At 39.9% G+C, this 23,104-nt stretch overlaps 1 protein-coding gene across 1 annotated transcript in view; it reads right to left on the reverse strand.

Annotated features, from left to right (window-relative positions):
• Positions 1–263: 263 nt before the first annotated feature.
• Positions 264–23,104, reverse strand: part of MYO3B (myosin IIIB) — a 370,966-nt gene continuing 348,125 nt past the window's right edge. Inside the window, exons 27-29 of the mRNA XM_059878110.1 lie at positions 3,939–4,045; positions 3,518–3,564; positions 264–2,719 (exon numbers count right to left, since the gene is read on the reverse strand). Coding sequence (XP_059734093.1) covers positions 2,581–2,719; positions 3,518–3,564; positions 3,939–4,045 — 293 coding nt within the window. The 3' untranslated portion in view covers positions 264–2,580. The remainder of the gene's footprint in view (positions 2,720–3,517; positions 3,565–3,938; positions 4,046–23,104) is intronic.

A 23,104-nucleotide genomic window follows, 5' to 3' on the forward strand; every position in this document is an offset into this window, starting at 1 on the left:
TATTTCTGTATATGTACTATATTTAAAAATTAAGTTTAGAAAGGAGATGGAGGCATATCTGCAGATGAACCAAAATGGAGGAAGAAACAGTAGCTCAGAACATGAACACCAATGGTTTCCATGAAGTTTTAAAACTACTGTTCTACTATTCTTGGAATTATTTCTATTTTGCCCAAGGATCATTATTCTATCTGTTTTGATATTATCCTTCAGTCTTCTGGTTTTCTTCATGCCAGGCATTCTCACAGAGCTACTATCTGAAGTCAATGGCACAAAAAATAGGTATTTAATTACATAATTTAAAGTTTAAAAGGTAATCAACAACAATTTAAACACAAAATTGTAAGCACTGGAAGAAGAGAGGGGTGAAGAAATTGACATAAATGCACATCTTTCATAGAGGGGAGAGTAGATATTGTCTAAAATGACAAATCAACATCAAAGCAAATTATTCAGAGACATGATGGAAACCATTAAAAGAATTAGAAATAATTTTTAAAAACGACTGCTTCTGGGAGAGGGACTAAGTTTGGGGCATCGAGAAGAAGAATGCTCTCGACTGTTTGACTTTTGCTTTGGTTTTGCTATATGCACATTACCTTCATAAATCTAGTAAGACATCTATGAGATTCCAGTTTGCATCATTCTCATCTAAAGATTTAAGAATGCTCTTTGAGTTTGTGGCATTATAACTAGTCAAAGAGTAACATCTGTAGTCTGTCTTCTCTATGCAGTGACTGATAATGAGCAGCATTTCTAAAGTACTGTCAGGAGCTATGATATTACCGAAGCAGTTATTCTGTGTGACCAGATATTTTAGAGCTTCTGAATTATGATTTTATAATTACTTCTATTTCCTTTTAAACTTTATTTATGGATATATTTTAATTAGAAACAAGCCTGTGTATACAATTGTACACAGACAAGTGGGAGATTACGATCATTTATATTCAACAGTTTGAACAGCTAACATTATCAAACCAAAAGTAGATGAATCAATGATGAAAGTGAAATTGCCAAAACTACTCATATTAATAATAATGTTAAAATCTATATATTCTATATACTATATTTTAAACAATAAAATAAAATGCATTTGTGTTTCTGCTCTATTTGCATACCTTATGAACATACATTTAGGGAGAAGATCTGGAAAAAAGATCAAGACTCATTTTTTAAACAGTAAAGTTTAACTATTGAATAATTGGCTCTATTTCTTTTTCTTGTAACATTACAATTTCTGAGATCTTTAAATACCTCATTTCATCATTTGTGTTTGTAAAATGCTTATTAGAACTCTCCCCTTTAAAACTTTGGTAACAATTATTTTTTCTATTTCCTTAAGTATATTTTTGTCAAAATTTAGGTACTCCCATGTGTACTATCTGCCAAATATGTTTAAAGTAGAAAGAATATAAAGAACATCTTTTCTAGAGAAAGGGTCTTATTGGATTTTCATATCACACAGCAGTCTCACATATTGTTTTGCACAGAGTAGTTACTCAAAAGAGTTTGTTGCATTGGATCACACTGAGTCATATATGGTATAATATGATTAAATAGGACTAGTCCAAGCTTCAGTGAAAAATCAGAGCTTATGGTATAAGAAAAGTGATCAATCCTATATCACATATAATTGAAAGTAACTTCAGATATGTTTGTGTAACTAAGTCTCTCCACTCACTCAAGGTGGGCATGTCCTCCCTGTGCTGGGCACTGTGCTAGACTCTGTGGCCACAAAGATGGACGAGACAAGATACTTCCTCTGCAGCTACTCATGGCCCCATGGAGACAGTCAACCAGGGAATGGACAGCTACAAAATGATGTGACACGAATTCTGATGAGTCCAAATTTTCTTTCCAGTTCATTCCTTTCTTTTTACCGTCAAGGTGATGAAGGTGTCTTAGTAAGGTGGAATAAAGAAGCAAAGCTTTATCAGAATAACAACTAGCAGCAGAGGGGTTCATTTGCTTTAAAGGAAGAACCTGAAAGGTTCAGGCTTCTTCCCCTAAGCATGAAACATTATCCTGGCCTCAGAGACCTTGACTGTATCCTTCTGGGATGGGGGCACTCAGCAATGGAGCCCCAACACGGTGGTGAGGCGGGAAGGACAGAAAAGACCAGCAAAAGGAAAGAGGATGCAGTGCAGAGGTGAGGAGGAAAGGGACTCCTGGCTTTTCACAGGGGCAGATTCTGCATGGAACGATGTGGTAGGAAAAATAAAGAAATATCATCAGTGTCCTCAGGTGAGACTGTTACTCTCGTAGATGTTGGGGCATGAATTATGGGTATTGCTGTAGTGGAGGTGTGCTCATGTCCTACAGGGACTCAAGAGATAAGAAAAGGAGGGGTTGCCCAGCTCAGGCTACAGAGCAGATGTTACAGGGGGAGGGGAGAAGGTGATGGAGGTAGGAGAAAATGGTTTGGAATCTGAAAATTGTTCAGTAAGGCTCCAGCACAGACCACATCAAGATCAACCAAAGAAGTTGGTCCCATTGCACCTTTCTTATTAAATGACAGTCAGTGAATTACCATGATTGTTCTTACCCTCAACAGACTTGGGAGGCAGAAAGTATAGCTCAGTGCTGAGCAAAAGATGCCCCTTTTGAAGATGAAGAAAAAAAGAAAGGGTGGACTGAGTTGTCTTCCTCAGGGATAGAGTCCACAGGCGACAGAGATTTGTAATATTCATCTTCTCCATCAAGCACTTTGATTTGGCTGCAACAAAGGAAAGAGTTTCAGCAGAAAAAGAAAACAAGTGCAGCAGTCATCAATGGGGCAGCTAAAATTGTGTGAGTACCTGGAACAGGGCTGGGCCCTCACACTGGGTGGTGGGGCAGAGCTTAGTGTAGCTCAGGGCCTCCCAGCATGGAAACTGGGGTCTGATTCACAAAGCCTTTCACATCTAGGTCACACACTAATAACGGGCCCGATTTAGTGGTGTCTGGAAGTTGTGATCATATTGCAGTTTGATTTTTGTGAATTAACTTGTCTGGCTCCCTCTAGATGAGAAAGTTCCCCTCCTGACCATCTTTAGCTCTCAAACTACTACCAATTACCTATCTCATTGCTATTCTCAATAGAGACGCTAACAGTCACATCAGCCACAAACTCTGTAGTGGCTAATCATTGGGAGAAAATTTCCTCTGTGTACCTTTAAGGCTCAGGAGTAGAGGAATGTGGAGGAAGGAGTATTTGCACAACTGGGGTGCTCTGATTGTGGGAGAGTTTTATATAGCCCAATACATGTCTTGAATTATAAAGACAGTATAATTCCCTGGGATAATTATGAGAAATAACATTTACCTTTTGGTGGCAATTTCAGTCTTTTCAGACAGAATAGATTCAAGTTTTGTATACTTGCTACTGTGAAAAGTAGTTTCCAATGTCAATAATTGTGATGATATCCCCACTGTATATTTTTAGAAGCCTCTCTAGAAAGTTTTGCATTTTCTGAATATCACAAAGGACCCCGTCTGTTTACAGTTGCTTAGAACTAAGAAGACAGATATTTACCCAAGTTTTCTTGGCTTCCTCTTGCTCCCTTGATATTCTAGAGTTCCCTGTGGAGAGGGCCAAGAACACACAGTCAAAGCAAAGCAGCAAGTCGTTAATTTTTAATTCAAAGTGATTTTGTGTTGAATGCAAGCAGATGCTGATAATATCAGAAGTCACAGCATAATTTTTTTGATCAAAGGGCTCAAGTGAGCCTGATGAAGCATGCATCTTGCTCGTCTTTGATAAACCACATCAATTATTCACCGTGAAGGCAGACATCCTGACATGAAAGCAACAGATAAAGAGCCTAAGCACATGTTCAAGACGAGAGTATAAGAGAGTGGGGGTGGGGCTGGAGGGGCTGGAACAGGTATTAATAACAGAATTATTAACTGGAAACAAAGCCAGTGAAACCGCTTTATGGCCACTTTGAACTCACATTTAACTGGTTATAGTACATGGTGTCCTCAGGGCTACTCAACATTTTGGGCTCCTGACATCTTCGGCGAGGTGTTCGCTGCTTCTGTGCAAGACCATTTTCTGAATCTGCAACAGGATAGCAGAACTTTTCTGTCAACTATCTGAGGTATTGGGAAAATTAAGTGTAAAATTGCTCATCACATAAATGCATTTAGCAGAAACCCTGTCCTATTTTAACAGGCAAGTTAGAGCTTTGCTAATATCAGGAGAAATACGCCACACACACACACACACACACACACACACACACACACGGACTGCTAAGTGTAAACAAGGGCAGCTATCAGGGACTTTGCCTTCATCTTTCTTATCTGAGTCAGCAGTCAACAGTGACAGAAGGCAAATTGGTTTGTCCATGCTGGTGAAGTAGAGGTTGGTGGTCAGCCTTTGTAGAGTAGAGAATGCCCTCTTGGTGAGATAGTTAAGGCAATGAAGGCAATCTGGGGCAGTTTGTACCATGTCCTACAGTGAGAGTTCAAAGACATCTGGAGAACACACATTGCTGGGTAGATGAGAAACAAACCTTTTGGTGGGATACATTTTGGAGGCAAAGTGGCTTCAGCTAGTATTTTCTGAAATGCTTTGAACAATGCCACTGATCCATGCAGTCCCTGGAGGTAGTGTAAAGGAGAAGGGGAAAGGATGATTGCTTGATTTCACAGAGCAGCCTCTCTGTCTTAGTCCTGATTTCAGAACCCTGGACCAAGGGTGCACTGGAGATTAAGAAGCCACGTGTACAACGAAGTCATGACTTATTTCTCTTCCAAGCAGGTGCTTTCTGTGAAACCTGCTATCCTTTTGCACTATATCTGAATCAGAATTCAGCAGTTCTAACTTCTTGCCAACACACACACAGACACAAACACACACACAAACACACACACACACACACAGCTGCCATAAAATACTGCTCATGAGTGTCATGGTCTGGAGAAGAGATATCACTTTCCTCAACCAAGGATATGTATACCATAAACTAATTATTTATGAGAGTGATTTGCACTTGGAATCATAGTTTGATTTTATTAGAGATTCTTACTCTACAAGGAAATTCTAGGGGAGTTTTCTAAGTGAAGAATGACTCAGCAAAGACCATTATGAAGAGCAAATTATCAGTTTCCTAAATATGAAGTTTTGCATTTTTTTTTAACTGGAACACATCTATGTTTGAACATGACTATTAGAACCATACAGGGCTTTAGGAACTGTCTGTTCTAAATACCCATTTTTTCACAAAAGGAAACCGAGGCCCATAAATGCGGAATGACTCACTCCAGTTTAAGTGGCAGAGTAGAGACCCAACCCTAGATCTCCTACCTCCTATTCTAGCAGTTAAAAAACTATATCATATTGTCTTAATACAAAATTCTTTTAAAAAGTCAAAGGTCTGCATAAAAGTAAGCTCCATGAAAAAATATTAATTAGCACAGCAGAATGATGGTGCTTGCAGAGGATTCCAGTAGCCTGGACAGACATCCCCATCCACTTCTTCAGGAGCTGTGCAGAGAACAGGACTCCAGCCTCTTGTACTAGCAGCAACCTCAGACTATAAGGAATCCAGAACTGAAATGGGTACTTTCTGATAGTTCCAACACACCTACCTCCATATGCTTTGCAAAGTCCATATTTTGTAATATGGTAGAACCTGAGGTTGTGAGGCTTTTACATTATACCTTCAGATTTATAGATTAATGAACAGAAGTGTTTAGAGTTAAGGTTGCTTGTTTTAAGCATGTACTGAAGATCTGACATCTATTCTCTTTTAGACTTTCTACTATTACAGAAATTCCAACCCTAGCACCTCAAAAGACTGATCTTAAATAGTTTTGAGATTCAGCTGAAGTTCAGCCCAGTTCAGTTGTTCTTTATGTAAAGATTACAATTGATCAGAAGCCTTTATTTATATTCTCCACTAGAAATGCTTAATACAAGATGTGGTTCTCAACTTTTGCTCCTGATGAACTTGCTGTACCATGGGTGGGTATTCTTTTCCCGATCCTTATAAAGAATCAGTTATTGCATTGAATTTTCTCTTTTTAAAATTTCCCATAAATTAAAACAAAATATTAATATCTGATACCATACTAGAATCTAGCATAAGTTGGTGTCTGATTTAGCATCAAATTTTAATTTTTATTATTTTAACTTTAATACCTCCATATTTCATGATGTTTTTCAAAACACTGGAACAGGTATTTTGCTATTGGAACAAAATTGAGTATTAGTGATATATGGTCAATCACAAGCAGCCAACTAAATTGAGAAACAGATTCAATTACTGCTGTTACAACAACTGGACAGCAGTGTGCAAAAATATCACTTAAATACAGAGTTTACAAATCATATTCAATATGTGAGGTAGTTTGCTTGATAACGTGGGGAAGACAAAGAGAAATAAGACAAGGTCCTTGCCTTCAGTCTAGTAGAGGACACCGTGCCTTAAGAGGTTAGTGATCTGCCTAAGGCCATAGCTATTGCTGCTGATCTCAAATTAGTTCTTTTTAAATTCTATATCTTTTACTTTTCTCAATACAGTTCTTGATTCTCACAGGCCACAATAAATTCCAGATGTTATATAGTTAAACATTTTAAATAGCCCCATGAAAACTGTGGAAGGAAATGAAATAGACTACCTATCTTAACTGTGGAGGAAGATAATAGGGACAAGGATGGGTTCAATTATATTAAAGTAAAATATTCTATATGATGAACATTAACAAAACCTTAAGATGAAAGAAAGCGCAACAGAAAGATTAAAAACAAATTAAAATATAGAGACACGATATTATACATAATGTGGAAAGGCTGAGGAAGGACAAAGATGGTGGTGGTGGTTTAGGCACTCAGTCATGTCTGACGCTTGTGACCCCATGGACTGTAGTCCGCCAGGCTCCTCTGTCCATGGAATTCTCCAGGCAAGAATACTGGAGTGGGTTGCCATTTCTTTCTCCAGGGTATCTTCCTGACCCAGGAGTTGAACCTGGGTTCCTGCATTGCAGGCAGATTCTGTACCAACTGAGCTAACATATATTTATATATGTTGAAATACAATTATGAAATGAGATACTGAAAAAATATTCAGCCACCTTGACAAAGAGCTTCAGTTAAAACAATTACTACTGACTTTCTATTAGAATAAATTGAAAGGTCAAAAGACAATGTGGCAGTGGCCCTGGATACACAGATGAGTCTATAGGCTTCCCCTCTCCTGAAGTGACTTGACAATAGATAACAAAAGCTAAGCAACTTGTTTCAAGGACCATGTTCCAACAAAGTAAACTGAAAGAGAACAAAAAGACCACTTGTATGAAGATGGATGTAACACTTTCTTCAACAGAAAAAAGCTAGAATCATAATAAATATTTAATAATTGGGGAGAAATTACCGCTGAGATATAAATATGATGTCATGTCATGAAAGCACCAATGAGGATAAAAATGGCTATGATACTGATACATGAAAATTCAAAATTAAGAAAAAGACACAAAACACAAAATAGCATATGGTACACTGATTAAATCTATGTATGTATGCACTTTGAGAAGTTTGTCAAGATTTTTTTCCTTAAAAATTAAAAAAAAAATAATGGGGCATGTAGAACAAAAATTATTGTTTCTTTCAGTATACAAAGAAATTACAAGTGAGAAAGACTAAGTCTGTAAGTGGCAGAGTGGATGCACGAATCCCTGTCTTTTAGCCTTTGAGCCAATCAATTTGCCCATAAGAGATACAAAGCAACAGGATTATCTGGCAATTTCCTAGTTCATTTGACTAGTTTATGTAGATAAACTGGGCAATTTGAGTTTGAAGACATACATTAGAATAGGAGTTATTTACTTTGGAGACAATGAAGTTCATATTCTGTAAGTAGCCAACTTCTGCCTCACATAAATACTTGTAAGCCAAGCCAAACTTCAGTTTGTAATACTTGGGGTTTTGTTTGTGTGTACATGCTCAGTCATGTCCTATGCTTTGTGGCCCCATGGACTTTAGCCAGCCCGGCTACTCTGTATAGAATTTTCCAGGCAAGAATACTGGAGTGGGTTGCCATGCCCTCCTCCAGGGGACACCTCCCTGACCCAGAGATTGAACCCGTGTCTCTTGCAGCTCCTACACTGGCATGTGGGTTCTTTACCACTAGCACCACCCGGGAAGCCCGTACTCTGGGTGCCACCTATCTACTGTGCTTTTTAAAAGTATATTATATCATGAATACCGGTTTGCATTTAACATAGGTCTCTTTCCTTTTCAAGAATCTCTGTACATTTTTTCCCCCTGCACCTTTTCGATTTCATTTTTGAGATCTTGAACACACCCTTCTCTTCTGAGTTGTCACAGAACTCTATAATAAACTGGATATAAATCTGTCAGAAAATGCAAGAAATATGGAGGGAGTTTCAATAGCACCAGGAAATGCTAAGTCATGTCTGATTTAGGGAATACTCCTTATTGTACGTGAACCATGGACTTCCAGATGTTCAAGCTGGTTTTAGAAAGGGCAGAGGAACCAGAGATCAAATTGCCAACATCCTTTGGATCATTGAAAAAGCAAGAGAGTTCCAGAAAAACATCTACTTCTGCGTTATTGACTATGCCAAAGCCTTTGACTGTGTGAATCACCACAAACTGGAGAATTCTGAAAGAGATGGGAATACCAGACCACCTGACCTGACTCTTGAGAAATGTGTATGCAGGTCAAGAAGCAACAGTTAGAACTGGACATGGAACAACAGATTGGTTCCAAATAGGGAAAGAAGTACATCAAGGCTGTATATTGTCACCTTGCTTATTTAACTTACATGCAGAGTACATCATGAGAAATGCTGGGCTGGATGAAGCACAAGCTGGAATCAAGATTGCCGGGAGAAATATCAATAACCTCAGATATGCAGATGACACCACCCTTATGGCAGAAAGTGAAGAAGAACTAAAGAGCCTCTTGATGAAAGTGAAAGAGGAGAGTGAAAAAGTTGGCTTCAAACTCAACATTCAGAAAACTAAGATCATGGCATCTGGTCCCATCTCTTCATGGGAAACAGATGGGGAAACAGTGGCAAACTTTATTTTTTGGGTCTCCAAAATCACGGCAGATGTTGACTGCAGCCATGAAACTAAAAGATGCTTGCTCCTTGGAGGAAAAGTTATGACCAACCTAGACAGCATATTAAAAAGCAGAGACATTACTTTGCCGACAAAGGTCCATCTAGTCAAAGCTATGGTTTTCCAGTAGTCATGTATGGATGCAGAGAAGGTAGCAACCCACTCCAGTACTCTTGCCTGGAAAATCCCATGGATGGAGGAGCCTGATAGGCTGCAGTCCATGGGGTCGTGAAGAGTCGAACATGACTGAGCAACTTCACTTTCACTTTTCACTTTCATGCACTGGAGAAGGAAATGGCAACCTACTCCAGTGTTCTTGCCTGGAGAATCCCAGGGACGGGGGAGCCTGGTGGGCTGCAGTCTACGGGTCACACAGAGTTGGACATGACTGAATCAATTTGGCAGCAGCGGCAGCAGCATATATAGATGTGAGAGTTGGACTATAAAGAAAGCTGAGTGCAGAAGAATTGATGCTTTTGAACTGTGGTGCTGGAGAAGACTCTTGAGAGTCCCTTGGACTGCAAGATCTAACCAGTCCATCCTAAGGGAAATCAGTCCTGACTATTCACTGGAAGGACTGATGTTGAAGCTGAAACTCCAATACTTTGGCCACCTGATGCAAAGAACTGACTCATTTGAAAAGACCCTGATGCTGGGAAAGATCGAAGGCAGGAGGGGAAGGGGGCAACTGGGGATGAGATGGTTGAATGGCATCACCGACTCAATGGACATGAGTTTGAGTAAACTCCAGGAGTTGGTGATGGAGAGGGAGGCCTGGAGTCCATGGGGTCATAGTCCATGCTGCAGTTCATGGGGTCACAAAGAGTTGGACACGACTGAGTGGCTGAACTGAACTGAACTCCTTATTCCTTAATTCCAAGTCATTACATGGCATGACTGCACAATTGTTCAAGCCTGTGGTGAGAAACAAATGGCTGAATTCAGTTGATGGCTTTGTTCTGTAACTTTAAATGACTTGCTTGGGAATTTAATATTTCAATTTTCTTTACTGAACATGCAGGTATATTCTAACTAGAGTGGCTAGATCAAATACAGGGTACCTGCTTACATTTGAATTTCAGATAAGCAACTGATACCTTTTGAGTGTAAGTACAGTTCAGTCACTCAGTCGTGTCCGACTCTGTGCGACCCCATAGACGGCAGCCCACCAGGCTCCTCCGTCCCTGGGATTCTCCAGGCAAGAACACTGGAGTGGGTTACCATTTCCTTCTCCAGTGCATGAAAGTGAAAAGTGAAAGTGAAGTCGCTCAGTCGTAAACTCTTAGCGACCCCGTGGACTGCAGCCTACCAGGCTCCTCCGTCCATGGGATTTTCCAGGCAAGAGTACTGGAGTGGGGTGCCATTGTGAGTGTAAGTATATCCTGTGCAATATTCAGGACATATACTAAAAAGTGATTGATTATTTATCTGAAATTCAAATCTAGCCAGGTGTCCTATTTTCTCCTCTAAATCTGGCAACCCTAATTCAAACACAATTTTAAGTCACAAATGAGGCTTTTTGTTTTTCTCCAAATGCTCTTCCCAAACATTGACCCTAAGACTGTCTCCCTTTTTATCACCTAATCTGGATGTCCCAGTTCTGGTAAATTTCCTAGCATGGTTACAGCAAGGGAAAGACAACCACAGGGATGGCAGGATGGGTCATGCAGCCTGAATATTCTCTGGCTTGGTGGGACAGTACGGATTCCAAGTCTTGAGGAGTGGGCAGGCAGGGAGCAGGGTTCCAGGGAAAGCCAGACTTTTGCACCCTCCTTGAGGGCCTCAGCAGACATGGATACTTTCAGAGCAGTAGGACTGCTGGTTTGATTGCCATTTTGTGGATGAGGCATTTCCAGGCTTGCTTGCCAAGTAAAACATCCTCTTGAAGCAAACAGAATTTGGATTTACAGATGGCAAATCCTATATGAGGTTATGAGATACATTCTATTTAGGGTCATTTTCTTCACACTAAAGCAGATGTTCAGCTTTTAAAAGTACCAGTGTCCATATATAATGCAGAGAGCCCAGCTTGGTGTTCTGTGGTGACCTAGAGGGGTGGGATGGAAGGAGGGGAGGGAGGCTCAAGAGGAAGGGGATATATGTATAATGACGGCTGATTTGAGTTGTTGTACAGCAGAAACAAACACAACATTGTAAAGCAATTTTCCTCCAATTAAAAAATAAATTAAAAAATTACCAATGCCCAGATCAGGACCTACTACACATTCATGGACTATAGCCCACCAGGCTCCTCTGTCCATGAATTCTCCAGGCAAGAATACTGGAGTGGGTTGCCATGCCCTCCTCCAAGGGATGTTCACAACCCAGGCATCAAACCTGGGTCTCCTGCGTTGCAGGCAGATTGTTCACCGAGCCACCAGTCAAGCCCCATATCTGTATATAGATACGTATAGATACAGGTAGACAGACAGACAGACAGACAGACAGATAGATGGTGCTGGTGGTAGTTTAGTCACTAAGTTGAGTTTGACTCTTGGGACCCCATGGACTGTAGCCTACCAGGCTCCTCTGTCCATGAGATTTCCCAGGTGAAAATACTGAAGTGAAGTGAAGTGAAGTCGCTCAGTTGTGTCAGACTCTTTGTGAACCCATGGACTGTAGCCTCCCAGGCTCCTCTGTCCATGGGATTTTCCAGGCAAGAATACTGGAGTGGGTTGCCATTTCCCTCTCCAGGAGCTCTTCCCAACCTGGGGATTGAACCCGGGTCTCCAGTTTTGTAGGCAGATGCTTTACTGTCTGAGCCAATACTGAAGTGGGTTGCCATTTTCTTCTCTAGGGGAAATCTTCCTGACCCAGGGATAGAACCTGTCTCTCCTGCATTGCAGATGGATTCTTTGCTGCTGAGTCACCAGGGAAGACCAGATGGATAGATAGACAGATTTAATTTCCTTAGATGGTTCTAATGTGCAGCATGGTTGACAGCCATGGTACTAGACCAATAGGAACCACATTGGCATAACGTGTTCAATGATTTGTACTACTTTAAAAACACAGTCTGTGGGGACTTCTCTGGTGGTGATTCAGTGGTTAAGATTCCTCACTCCCACTGCAGGGGGCATGGGTTCGATCCCTGCTTGGGGAACTAGGATTTCTCGTGCTGCTCGGGCACAGCCAAAAAAAAAAAAAAGAATGCAGTCTATAGAGAATTGTATAATTATGAAGTCTGTGGAATTAGGGTTGCCAGACTTAGGAAAAGAAAAAAAAATATTTGTCTAGATTTGAATTTCAGGTAAACAACCAGTGTGTTGTAAACCACTGGCTCCTGATATGCTGTTGGACATGGGCTATGTCAGAGAAGCTCAGAGTCTTATAAGGAGTTGTTGTTCAGTTGCTCAGTCATGTCTGACTCTTTGCAACCCCATAGACTGCAGCATGCCAGGCTTCCCTGTCCTTCACCATCTCCTGGAGCTTGCTCAAACTCATCACTGAGTCGCTGATGCCATACAACCATCTCGTCCTCTGTCACTCCCTTCTCCTCCGGCCTTCAATCTTTCCCAGCATCAAGGTCTCTTCCAATGAGTTGGCTCTTCACATCAGGTGGCCAGAGTATTGGAGTTTCAGCTTCAGCATCAGTCCTTCCAATGAATATTCAGGACTGATTTCCTTTAGGATTGACAGGTTGGATCTCCGTGCAGCCCAAGGGACTCTCAAGAGTCTTCTCCACGTGGGAGAAGGCGAGGGTGGAATGATTTGAGAGAACAGCATTGAAATATGTATATTATCATATGTGAAATAGATCATCGGTCCAAGTTTGATGCATGAGACAGGGTGCTCAGGGCCGGTGCACTAGGATGACCCTGAGGGATGGGATGGGGAGGGAGGTGGGAGGGGGTTTCAGGATGGGGGACATGTACACCATGGCTGATTCATGTCAATGTATGGCAAAAACCACTACAATATTGTAAAGTAATTAGCCTCCAATTAAAATAAATACATGAATAAATAAATAAAAAAGAGAGTCTTCTCCAACACCACAGGTCAAAAGCTTCAATTCTTTGGGACTCAGCCTTCTTTATGGTCCAACTCTCACATCCATACATACTGAATACAGTAAGTATGTATGTACAGTAAGTATCCAGTATGTATGTACTGGCTACATACGTACTGGATACTTCTTTATGGGTCAACTCTCATATCCATACATACTGGATAGGGAGTCAAAGGGGAGAAATCATGCCTTGGAAGTTCAAATGTTCCATTTTAAGTCATGATATGGAGGATGATAATCTCTGTGGTTCAGCTCCCTGCTCTTATGTCTAGGGGTTCTGAAGGTCAGGGAGCTTGGGCCCCTCTGCTGGCCTCTGCTCAGAACCTGGGCTTGGACTCAGGTCTTTTGATTCGAACCCCATGGCCTAGGTCATGGCCTGTATTTTGATGCTTGTTCTTTAACTGAGACATTCTGACAAGTTTTCAGCTTACTACATCTAACTTCAGGGAAGACTAAGGAATTCAGTAGGTTTTTGTAAAACACACACACACACAACCAGAAAGAGAGATTTTCTCCTGGGGTGCATGTAAGTCAGATCTTCCTTTCTAAGATGAAAGGAAAGCTACAAATTTTCCCAGTTGCCATGTTATGTCATGAACAATCTTCTTCAAAATTGCAAAATTGCTACAAAGAAAACACCCCTGAGTTACATTAGTGCCTGTGGAAGATGGTGCAGTTTTAAATTGTCTGTGTGGAATTTTCTCCTTATTAGTTAGGGAAGTGGTAATAACTTCTCCTGAAACTATTTCATAGCTCAGGGCTTGGCATACACTCACCAAATAATGAATGAATGGTGACTATTCATTATTCTTGTTAAGGCCTGTTCCATTTCTGTGGTCCACTCTTTGTTTCTGTCAATTGGGATATTGCCAAGGACTTTCTTATCCTAGGATACCTCTAGGGAACCTTAGTCTGCCAACAAGGAAGATGAAAATGGCCTTTAACAAACAAGATTCATGTGTAATTTTTTCTTAAAATCATTTCAATATTTTTTCTAGGAATATATATTCACTCTTTAAAAAAAAATTAGTCATTCATATACTTTGTTACTACTTTTCCTCATACTTAACAGTAAAGTCATAAATATTTTTCCATTATTTAGCCTAATTTAAAAATAGTATCATACTTTGAGTTACATTTTTAAAGTAATGAATGAACATGATGTTCAAAGAAGTTAAGCAATGAAAACAAAACAAAACAACAAAAAACCCTGATCCCATTGCCATAATAGCAGTAAATGTTGGAACATATTTCTTATCTGTCTTCCAGATTTATCTAAATGGCATCAATTCTAAAGTTGCATGCTATTTCTTTTTATGAATGAACTATAATTAACTTATACAATTTCTTGTTTTGGGCACAGAAGTTGCTTGCAATGTTTTTCAATAATAAGCAATGCTGCGGGGAACATACTCATAGTTTGAGCTTTGACAATTCACATTATTTTCTTAGGATAAGTCCCTAGAAGTGGAATTATTGGCCACAGATTATATATATTTTTAAAATTTACAAATTTTATTTCCAATTGCCTTCTAGGAAGTACGTAGCAAAATACACTTCTGTCACCTGTACCTGAGATGACTTGTTTCTGAAGGCTTTCAGTATCATGGACCAGCATCTTGAAGAAAAAGCCTGACAATTCAATAGGTGAAAAAAATGGCGTATCATTTGTTTTGATCTGCATTTCATTAACTACTTGAGAGGGTGAATGCCTGCCCTTTCCTGCTGTCCATGGTTATCAGTCACCTGTGTTTCAGGATTCCTCTTGAGCTGGTAGCAGCAACAAAGTTCAAAGGTCCTGGCTGGACCTTTGAGGAACCAGTTGGACTTTGGAACCATGGACCCTGAAAAACCAGTTGCCTGTCTGGTGTAATCAAATGGTAGATGAAAGTTCCCATTGGCTAACAGGTGCGGAGATGCCTATTTTTAAAATTGCCATGTTGCAGGAAAGTATTTTTCAAACTTCCGTCATTGAGCTGCCACATAAACTTTTTTTTTTGCTATATTCAAGACACCTGTACTGTTCTTCAATATTTTAAAAATCAACTTAATTTCTTTTTTTAACTTAAATACACTTCTTTTAAAATGAAGCTTTACTCACTATTGTAAGTGGAAACTCACTATTGTAAGTGTTATTTGCCATAAATAGAAGAAAATCACAAAGTAAATTCAGTGAGAATAAAACAACATTATTACACCTGAGCTAGATTCTATTTCCCACAGAATGTTCTGGGCTTCTTAAAGTTTTGTTAAAAAGACAGGTGAGAAGAATTTAAGACATACTAATACCACTAAGACTTTCTCCTTAATCTGAAGAACTTAAAGTGAGAATTGTAAAAGGAATAACTTTCTTTTACACAATTCAATGTTATTTAAGGTCATAGCCACACACCATCTAAAATCAACGTGCAAACTATCAGAGATCTACATCCCACGCTTTAAGAAACATGAATGTTGCAGAAGAAAAAAGGCAGGGGAGTCAGAAAAACCTAAGTACGAATCCCAGCTCTAGGACTTGTTACAGGTCTGAACTTGCTGATGATGATCATGCAGGTAAGGCTGCAGTGAGGATGGCATATAACACGGAAAGAGAAAGCATGGCAGCGGAGGCGGAGCGGGTACGCTTAAGGGGCTGCCATAATTTTTGGTACATGAAAGTGGTTCTCTGCCTTGTTTATACATTAGTATCACCTAAAGACCTTTTGAAAAGCACTAATGCCTCAGCCTCACCCCTGGAAATCCTAATTCAGTTGGTTAGGATTAGGTCTCTGGAATTGTTACTATTTTAAAAATGCCCCTCCCCCTTTCAGATGATTTTAATTTGTAGCCAGGATTGGAAAAGACCAGAGATTTAACTCTTTCCTAAGAGCTTAGGTTGATTTTGTGGACTTGTTAGCTGCCATCTTGAAAGTCAGCCCAGGATGAGAGGTTTTGCAAGGATAGAAGAAATTCTGGGAAGGGGAAGCATCTCCAATAGGGCCCTCAACGTGACCAAGCATTTTCTTTGCCCTGGAAGCTGCATCAAATGGCTTGAGCCCAAAGCAGACATTGATTTCCCTGGACACTGGGAAAATCACTTCTCTTATTCCAAAAGAAAAGTTTTGCTGATCATGGAAACATTATATCTGGTTTCCAGAAGTACAATGCTGCTCAGTACTCTTCTGGAAGTTTCTATATGAATGTGTGACAAAGCTGAAAAGCCATTTGAACCTAGTAAGACTTCCTTTAAAGCAAAACAAATGCAAGGCAAAAATCTCTGAGGTGTTAGGAGGCTTGAAACTGGTCAAAAATGTTTAAAAGGTACAAGCTTAGAATCAATTATACAGATTCCAGTGGGTTGTGTTACTTTTCCTTCTTTTTCTTTTACTTTGCATAGTGGTCAGAATGCTTATAACATGTCCCATCTCTCTGCTTTTAGGAGTTTTTAAACTGCTTATTTTGAGGTCTCACAGCATTCCTTTCCAGCCAGGTGTCTTCATGTGGGGATGACCCACTTCTTCTGTTCTATAACTTTGGTCCTGTAGGGGGACAGGAATTAAGGCGAAAATGGCCACCCAAACTGTGTCCAGTGGGTAAACAGCATTAATTCAGCTTTTTCAAAAATGTCAACATGAAAAAAATCCACAACCTGGATCTGCTGCTTAGCAGACCCACAGTGCCAGGCAGCAGGCTGGGAGATGTCATTTCTGGAGCTCCTAATGAGATGCAAATCACCTAGTGAACTACTCGGGTGCTGGGAAACAATGTCCTGGGTAAAAGCAGATAATTTGGCTATTCGAGGTTTTTTGTATTTCCATACAAATTGTGAAATTATTTGTTCTAGCTCTGTGAAGAATACTGTTGGTAGCTTGATAGGGATTGCGTTGACCCACCTCCCAGAATATTGGAAATAAAAGCAAAAATAAACAAATGGGACCTAATTAACCTTAAAAGCTTCTGCACATCAAAGGAAACTATTAGCAAGGTGAAAAGACAGCCTTCAGAATGGGAGAAAATAATAGCAAATGAAGCAACTGACAAACAACTAATCTCAAAAATATACAAGCAACTCCTACAGCTCAACTCCAGAAAAATAAACGACCCAATCAAAAAATGGGCCAAAGAACTAAATAGACATTTCTCCAAAAAAGACATACAGATGGCTAACAAACACATGAAAAGATGCTCAACATCACTCATTATCAGAGAAATGCAAATCAAAACCACTATGAGGTACCATTTCACACCAGTCAGAATGGCTGCGATCCAAAAGTCTACAAATAATAAATGCTGGAGAGGATGTGGAGAAAAGGGAACCCTCTTACACTGTTGGTGGGAATGCAAACTAGTACAGCCACTATGGAGAACAGTGTGGAGATTCCTTAAAAAACTGGAAATAGAACTGCCTTATGATCCAGCAACCCCACTGCTGGGCATACACACTGAGAAAACCAGAAGGGAAAGAGACACGTGTACCCCAATGTTCATCGCAGCACTGTTTATAATAGCCAAGACATGGAAGCAACCTAGATGTCCATCAGCAGATGAATGGATAAGAAAGCTGTGGTACATATACACAATGGAGTATTACTCAATGGAACGAAGAATGTCTTTGAAGATTGGAACGACATTTTAAATGCTTGAGGATATGGGACACCAGATAGTGCTGGTTTTACTAAACTAATTGTGACGGGGTCTTTGATTCCTCATGGCAGGGGATTCTGGGCTGTTCCTCCCCAGCTCTGCCTGGCTCTCTAAATTGGGCACCTGGTTCCGGTTTCTGTTGTGAGTGTGCAAAGGGCCAGTCAGCTGTACTGACACCAGCACTGGACTTGGGGTCAGAAGGCCTGGGCATAGTTCAAGTTCTGGGTGAATTGTCTACCTCCTCGGGCCGCCACGTTTTATCTGTAAAATGGAGTTGGACTAATACAGTGATTTTTTTTTTTTCAACAGAGGATGGTGATGTGGGCTTGCCTGGAGATTCTGAGCTGTTCTCCCTGGGGTCACGCTCCTTCCCAGTGTGTGAGCATCTGTGTACAGTGAAAGATGCACCTGATGGAGGTTTGTTGCATGAAACCAGTGTGAGAGCAGGTAAAGGCTGAGAACCATTAGCTGAGATGCTCTGTAAGGTCCTTGCCAACTTTAAGATGCTGTAACTACAGACTTCCTGCCATTTGGCCTCTTAGTACCTCATCTGAAAAATGGACATAAATGCTGTTGACCCTACTGGCTTGATGGAATTTAAAGATGATCAATCAAAATACATTCGGGGGGTTAAATTCTCCATAACTACACCAGAACTTCATTCTAACACAATTCAGTCATTTAAAATGCAATGCTGCACAAGGTGGCCTCATCTGAACACCTTTCTGGGTCATTTGGTTACTGATGGACTAAAAGACCACATTTTAAGCTCACTTAGTCTTTCCCCAGACATGAGCAAAACCTGCAATTTACAGATTAATGTCATACAGCTGTACAAACACTCACCCAGGTTCATAAATTCTACATTATTTTTACAAATAGAGAGAGCAGTCATTAGTATGAATGAGTTGGTCTGAGGGAGATTATACACACAAATGACTGACAGGTATGTGTGTACCTGTGGGAAACAGAGAGAATGTGAATAACAGAGGAAAAGAAATCACAGGTATGATTTTTGTTTGCATTAAACTAATGAGATGCAAAAGTGAAATCAATGTAGTATTAGTGGTGAAAAAATAGATTCCTCTCGTTCTCTCAGTTTTAATCTCCAAAAACCCAATAAAATAGGACGTATCTGGGGGAGACAAGGTTAAATAGAAAATAATTACATTTGGGTTATTTTCCTATTTTGTGCTTCATGTTGGAAAAAAAATTCTTTGGTACACTGTAAATGAAATCTGATTCAACTATCCAGTAAACATATAAAGATTTATAAAAATAGTGAGACTCAAAGCTCTCAGTTCTCTGCTCAGATTAAGAGTTCAGACTTCAGTTCTGTAGGGTCATACAGAATTACTTAATTTCTTTTGCTTGTTTTCTTACAGTTTGATATGAGGTTAACAAAAACCTCATATGGTTCCTAGTGGTATGAACTCATAAACAAAATACTGATCTCTCATGCTCTCTACTTCCCTTTATTTTTATAGAAGGTTATTTTGTCATAAGCAGGTCATACAAGACCTGAGTTTGAGTTTCTCCACTGGACTCAAGATCTCTCAACAAATGAATATCATCAACTTTCTTCCCCTTTAAACCCCCCTTTTCTGAGTCACCTGACCAGTATAGCTACAAGCATGTTCCAACATGTTGCAGAAAAAAACAAGCCAAGTTTAACCAAAGTAAATACTTACAGCTATTATCAGCATACCTGAAATGGGTATCTCCTGGGTTATACAGTGATTTAGGCCTTAAGAAGGAAATTATCACCTTCCCTCAGGCTTCTTTTGGAGTGATTTTGTATACTGACACATATGAGTAGTTGTGATTACTAAATTTGACCAAAAGACACGTTCTGGTGTAATTTTAAGTTTCCAAACTAACATATTTCAGGGGATTCATATCAGGAGTCTTCAACTCTTGAACCTACAGGAAACACTCTTTCAGTGTTTCCTGGCTTATTCAAATGAAATTTTAGCAATCAGAAGCCTGGTAGCATTGATGTGACAATGTAGGGAGAACCATGTTAACAGGAGCTCTCCACTGGAGCGATCTTGGACGTGTGTGATGGTGAGAGGAAACGCGCCACTAGCTCTGGAAGGGCCGGAGCTCCTGGATGACTTGGCACCTTCCCACCTCCAGCTCTCACTGCCTCTCACCCTGCATGAGCCGGGGACCCAGCAGGGAGGGGTTAAATGGGTTGAGGAGCCAGTCCAGCTGGGGGTCATTAGCAATCAAGGACCAGCATTAAAAGGCAGCAGGAGACTAAGGGTCTCTGACAGGCTTGGCTCCGTGCACCATCTGGAAGAAAAGAGGCTGTCGAAGCTGGATTTAAAAAAAAAAAAAAGACTGTGTGGCGATCCCCTTCTTGAAGATACATGAACAGTGATATTATTTTCCAAGTGGGTCCTTCCTTTTTGAGAGCGAGGCCAAACAGCCACATTTCCAGGTCAATCCCTGGCCATAATGGACCAGTGGCTGGCACCTGGGGCTGGGCCAGCCCAGGACTATCTAATGGCTTGATAGTGGGTAGTGATCAGAACATCCGTGCTGGATAATGAGGTACTGGCATTGCGAAGCCTGAGTGAGGGGCAGACTTCATAGCAAATAACACATTTAACTGTATGTCTGTGCATTATAAACCAATCTGTGACAAAAAAGAGAAAACCTGACAGCTTTACTTAGGATATTCCAAGTTGATCATTCAAGTTATAATTTTTGACACTATGAAAATTTAAAAACAAGCCAAGCTCACTTCTTAAGGTCATTCTTAGGCAATCTGTACAAAGAGGTAGCAAATACAGGCAGTCATAGATGTCATAATTGCATCTACCTGGTCACTGACAGTCACATTATTCATTAAGTTGCTTTTCTCTCTTTTTTTCACTTTGGGTCCCTCCTCCCACTTCACCTTATCTATAAATAAGAAAGAATCAAATGTTTACAATACAGAATTGTATTTCTTTTGGTCACAGATTGTTGTAGGTTTACAGATAGATAAGCCTTATAACGTGATCCCTAAGATATATTACAAGACTAATTTAGAACAAGCTGCTAATCTCTTTGTAAGAATCATTAATATTATAGTTGAATTTCAAGAGGAATTTGCATCCCAAGTTCATTATTGTGTGATTCTAACACTGGTCTTCAGTATACCTTTAACCCTGATAACAAAGAAGCCAGTGCAATCAAGCAGACTCAGGGTTGTATTTGTTTTTACACGGTTGGATGTACTCTTCTGGAATTGTTAAGAATGAATAGTAGGTAAAATCATCCTCAAGAAGTTTTTGGCAAGTTTATAGATGCCTGGGAAAGGGAAAAGAAACAAGGAAGATCTAGGACACAGTAGTCTCTCAGATTTAGGGTCACCAGAGTGGAGTGGAGGGTCAGAGGGCACTGGCTGCTGATCCAGGCAATATACATAATTTGGAGAAGAAATCAAGGTGGTTGGCAGGCCAATAGAAACACAAGATTCTGAGAGTTGGGATTTGGATAATTTTTAGTCATCCTATCCTAAACTTTGGACAAATTTATATCCATTATTGGCTATCCTGTCAGAAGTACAAAGGTCCAGTCACACAGGACAGAGCTTATTTAAAAGGAGATATACAAATCTGCAGAGACAGAACATTGTAGATTCAAGGCATGGAGGAATTTTACGCTTAAAGTTCTATAGCTGGGCTCATGCTGATTTGGACAGTTCCCATGGGAAGTTTTCTTAGGTATGTAAGTGTGACTACGTGAACGTGACTTCTAAACAATGGAAACTGAGCACTGATTAGGGTTATGGGTTCCTGGGAATGGATATGAGAAAGTTCTTTCAAATAAATTGTTTGGTAAAAACATCCAAACTTGATACAAACTTACTGCCAATCTCATACTAAAACTCCACAAAAGATCTGTCTACAGATTACTATTGTCTCTTTAGCGTGACATCTTTTATTTTATTGAAGGCAATAGAAGAAGACTTTTGCGCTCTTCGGCCTTGTCCTCTCCCATCCCTAGGAAGGAAGTCCTCAGAGAGGAAATACTGAACAACTGATTCCATTTCCAATCTGCAGAGTTCCCTTAGGCTCCCCTGTGCTTAATGCTCCCATTTTGTGCAACTGGTGAAGTTTTGCCACAATAGATATTATTCCAAGAGCTAGTTGTTGGATATTCCATTTTGCCAAGTGACTCTGGCCCTTGCTCTTTAAAAGGATAAAACAAACAAAGAAACAAAAACATAATTGTTTAACACATACGACTTGTTGATAGAATCTTTATTTAGACAAGTTTTCCCAATCTTGGGTTAAATGTCCTGCTTCTGTGTGATGTTACATAGGTTACTTTGAAACACAGCAGCCAAATTTCTGCTCCATAAAGATTAGGTGATATATCATCTAACTGCCAACAGAGCTAAGCTTCTAATTCTATTCATTCCAGAACATAGTTGGTTTGCAGTGCTGATGAATTTACTGTGCTATTAACTGTGGTTGATCTGTAAATCCTCATGAAGGTTAGTAAAATCACAAACAATAAAATAGACTCTGAATTTTTCTGACCTCCAAGGTCTATAACTACTTGCTCCAGAGACTTTAGTCCCTATTCTGTGATAACAAAGCTTTAAAGAGTATATTTCCAGCTTTGTCTCTACATACTGAGAATTACATGTTTGAGGCTCACAATATATAAATTGCTTAATAATTGGAACAAGCATCTCACATCAAAATATGCAATTCAGATTCTATCTACTACCTAAATACAAAATCCTTGAGAGGGCTGAGTTACGAAATTATTCAAACAAATATTTCTAAAAAGTTTTCAACTGATAAAAAATACTATACCCTGTTTCTTTTTCCTGGGTATGATTTAGTAATAATTAAGTATCAGGATATTTAGTGTAAATATCAATATGTTCTATGAAATAGAATAATATTTACACATGTATAGGGAAAGCAATTTTAATTTATTTGTGAGAACTACCATAGCTGGAAAAGGAATATCCAAAGGTACTTCACTTCTGCTCTTCAAGACCCACTGGGAGTTTTGTTTAAAACTTATAGAACAGTACTGACCACCTGATAGAGGACAGTCAATTTCATCAACAGAACCTAGACATGTGTAATCAGAGATCTCTGCGTCAGCCTCCCCTTTTGAAAATTTGCTACATTCAGCCACAGAGCATGATGAATATATTGGAAATAAAAATTTCTAAGTGGATACTGGTTGTTCGCCTTAATATCTCCTCCCCTCTGCTCTGGTAAAAGAGTTTTATCTTTCCTGTGGGCAACATATTCCAGGAATGCGGATGTGGCTGCCTGCCCGTCCTCTGCCTCTTCCCCAGACCAGGCTGAACACACGGTCCAGGTCTGGTTCCAGGCCTGGGAGCCTGGAAGAGTGTCTCCTACAGAAAC

This window comes from Bos taurus, chromosome 2 (assembly GCF_002263795.3).
Source record: "Bos taurus isolate L1 Dominette 01449 registration number 42190680 breed Hereford chromosome 2, ARS-UCD2.0, whole genome shotgun sequence".
NCBI classification, from domain to species: Eukaryota; Metazoa; Chordata; class Mammalia; order Artiodactyla; family Bovidae; genus Bos; species Bos taurus.